This window comes from Brassica napus, chromosome A6 (assembly GCF_020379485.1).
Source record: "Brassica napus cultivar Da-Ae chromosome A6, Da-Ae, whole genome shotgun sequence".
NCBI classification, from domain to species: domain Eukaryota; kingdom Viridiplantae; phylum Streptophyta; class Magnoliopsida; order Brassicales; family Brassicaceae; genus Brassica; species Brassica napus.
Genome location: NC_063439.1, coordinates 12,720,486 through 12,723,962, shown reverse-complemented (window position 1 = coordinate 12,723,962; position 3,477 = coordinate 12,720,486). Strand labels below are relative to the sequence as shown.

Here is a 3,477-nt window from a genome sequence, read left to right as displayed (position 1 = left end):
TCTGAGATAAACAGGTTACTTTGCAATTGACTAAATTTTGTCATAAACTTGATTTTTTATAGAAGACTTCTCGGGAAGTTTTTTCAGAGAAGAAGTCTTCTGAAAGTCTTCTCAATGTCGCAAGAAGTCTACTTAAAATAGTTTTGCAATTTGACTATATTTGACTTTTGCAGAGAAAACTTCTCTAGAAGTCTTCTGTCGGAAGACATCTATAGAAAGACTTCTATAGAATTTTTCTCTTGCAACCAAAGGTTTGACCAAAACACGAAATAGAATTTGAGAAGACTTCATAATGTTTTACTATTACTTTTCAATTGCAAAAGTAACCTACACATACTTCTTTCGAAAATAAGAAGACTTCGGGAAAACTCTTAGAAGACTTCTATAGAAGTTTTTCCCGAGAAGTCTTCTATAGAAAGTCAAATTTCTGACAAACTTCTGTAAATTGCAAAACTAACCTATTTATCCGAGAAGACTTCTCTGAGATTTTTGTTTTTTTTTCTTAGTAAAGAAAAGTTCCTAGAAGTCTTCTTGATGGAGAATACATCTAGCAAAGTCTTCTGAAAGTCTTCCCGAAGTCTTCGCGAACAGATCTGAAAAAATGATATCATAATTTGAGCTTGTGAGATTACTTGTTTTGCTTCTCCAAGCATCCATAACTTAACTACAAAATCTACTAAGTCGTTAATGACCACGAATCATGACTTTCAATGTCTCTATGAACCTTACAAAGCTTGGAATCAAAATTTTAATTTTTTTTTGATGAATTTAAAGAGAGAGTGAAAGAGATGTGATATGTGTGCATAATCAATGAGATATGAAGAATAAAAATTGAAAACTTTGGTACACTAAAAGCTTTAAATTGGTTGTTCATGGTGGTTAGTGTATTGATGGTAATGACAATATTGTAAATATTTGGTAAAGATGAAGATGATAAAGTAAAATAATCTTTTTCAAAAAAAAAAAAATGTAATAACATTTTCGTGAATAACTCAAACTTATAGGGTGAACAGAAAAAAAAAGTTTCGAAAAAAGCATGGATTATTTTTATGTTTGACTTAAAATTTTAGGTAATATTTGAAAAAAAATGTCTTGATTGTTGGTAAAAAAGATGATCACATATACATATTTTGCGGTTGTCTCAAAATAATATATATAGTATATATAAAATATGTATAGATGGAAATGATCTTATAGATATACATATTACACAAACTCTAATCTACCACCCAGCACTAGCCATCCTGCGAATCCTCCTTAATTTGTCTCCATTCTTCTCTTTGGTAATTTGAGTACTTCTGTTCATCACCTGCATGCCATTATATGATTAAATACTATTAAAAGTTAAAAACCAATTTGTTACAATTTCGTTATAACGCTTGTTTTAATAGAAACTAACGGTATCTCCAGTAAAGTCATTTTTGAATCTAATAGTGTCGCATTTTTTTACATGTGATGTTTTTTTGATGAATCCATACTCGTTGATGACCTCTTGGAATTTATTTAATATTTTTATGGGGACAGTTCAATGGAAATTTGATTATTACCTCTTGCCTTCTTTTCTTATCATTCTCTTCCTATCAAGAAAAAAATATGAATTGTATAAGAATAATAATAACAATTATAATATTTGTTTCGATATAAAAAAAAACATAGATAATATGTGGTTGCAATAATGATTAATTAAGAAAGTACCACAATTTTCTTCAGCTTCATGTTTTCTTCCGTGAGTTGGTTCAATTCCAACTCCAACTCCACAGTATACGCCTAAAAAAAAGGTAAAACCCATTGGACACATATAGGCGCCAAAACTTAGACGTCTTCTCTAAGAACTATATATATAAATAAAGGTACAAACCAGATTCGATAAAAATAGTAGGCAAGATTCGATGAAATTTGTATATATTTGATCCCAGACTTACTTGTCTCCGGGCTCGAGACCGTGCCGCAGATTCGCGGTTTTTAATCATCCGTCGCTGTCTCCGCTCCATCAATATCTCGGGTGGACCGTCAATTATTCGTTTCTGGATCCGAAAAGCATTTAAACCGGTTAAGTACTGATCACTCCTCCCACTTCCGGTCATACAGCTTGAGGATTCTCCCATACCCGAGTAAAATGGCCGATTTTCATTGTAAACTGTCCGGTTATCACCATAATTGTTTTGGGTTTGACAATGTAAACCGACTCCGAACTCCGGATTATAACCGAAATCAGAACTCGACATCTTCATCGTTGTTTTTAATGGTTCTTGAACAACCCCAGCCTTAACAAGAAAATCCTCAAGCGTGATCTCACCAAGGGTTTGTTGCCGGCGATTATCTTCGTCGGGGTTTTGACCGGCAATTGACGACGGTGGTGGCTGTTGTACGCCGTTTTGTATCTCAAACCAAACTTCCTCGACGGTTTTCTTGCACAAAGGTACGGGGACTGACAACGAACCTTGACGTGGCAGTATGGTCGGTTTCTCCCCATCCTGTTGGGCGCCAGCTCCCCCGCCGTTGTTTTCCTCGACAGTCATCCACATGTTCGCGAGGAGCTCGTCCATATTCATTGCTCCAAAGCTCTTGCCGCTTTTCATCTGAATCTCGTCAAGAGTCAGTGACATGATCGAGTTTTGTCTGCCTACTGGTGCGTGCTCCTCTACTGCTGTTTCCTGTGGATACGTTTGCAGTTGCGTTTGGAGATCGTGGTTGAATACATGGAAGGTCGAAGTCTCTGATTCGGGACCCGGCATCGTTTTAAGACCTATAAATCTTGTAATGTGAACATGCATTCATATATCAGTAAGAGAATCTAAAATTTCAAACAAAAAATTATGAAATTAATGGATACAGAATTACAATAAGTGAGAACAATTATGAACGTCAATTTCATTACAGAATGTGAGTGTTTGTAAGATATTACGAAATTTGCTTTAAAAGCTCAGTTGAAAAGCTTAACTGATTTTATTTCTAAAATTAAAAGAAACAATGAGAAGCCTAACTATTGGAATATGTTGTTTATCAAAAAATAAAAAACTATTGAAATATGTTGGCTAGGACACCATGAGCCAAGTTTGCATTAGATCACAGATTGTGCTAAATATAAACAACAGAAATAAAAATCTTGTTACCCGGAACAGTAATATAGGGAGAAGAAGAGGAAGAAAGAAAAATAGCGAGCAGTGATGTGTCAGTGAAAACTAGAGCTTACGGAGATACTTTTAAAAGAAGATGAGGCGGAGTTTACAATGGTGACATTTCTCTGTATATATAAGCATGCAGTTTTTTGGTAAAAGGAAAACATGCATGCATTCGAGTGATATATATTTTATTTTTAATTTATTGGATTAGTAAAGAAGAGTGTAACTGCAACAAAAATAAAATAAATATTTGATGTAAAAATATTGAAAAATGCCTTTCAAGTAAAAAGTTGATGTTTATTAATGTGGTACGTCGAATCTGGTACTGATTATTTGCTTTCTCGTTTATCGACTG

At 34.1% G+C, this 3,477-nt stretch overlaps 1 protein-coding gene across 3 annotated transcripts; it reads right to left on the bottom strand.

Annotated features, from left to right (window-relative positions):
- Positions 1–1,136: 1,136 nt before the first annotated feature.
- On the bottom strand, positions 1,137–3,267 carry LOC106347676 (ABSCISIC ACID-INSENSITIVE 5-like protein 1). Of its 3 annotated transcripts, none has more exons than XM_013787262.3 (5): positions 3,114–3,267; positions 1,923–2,754; positions 1,696–1,767; positions 1,548–1,577; positions 1,137–1,309 (listed from the first exon to the last, which is right to left on the bottom strand). In XM_013787262.3, exons 2-5 carry the CDS (start codon positions 2,733–2,735, stop codon positions 1,223–1,225), a joined length of 1,002 nt encoding a protein of 333 aa, XP_013642716.2. In that variant the 5' UTR covers positions 2,736–2,754; positions 3,114–3,267; the 3' UTR covers positions 1,137–1,222. The 3 variants fall into 3 exon arrangements, with proteins under 3 accessions (XP_013642716.2, XP_013642717.2, XP_022543226.2); XM_013787263.3 differs by having other exon boundaries at positions 1,923–2,746; positions 3,114–3,230; XM_022687505.2 differs by lacking the exon at positions 3,114–3,267 and having other exon boundaries at positions 1,923–3,095.
- Positions 3,268–3,477: the final 210 nt, after the last annotated feature.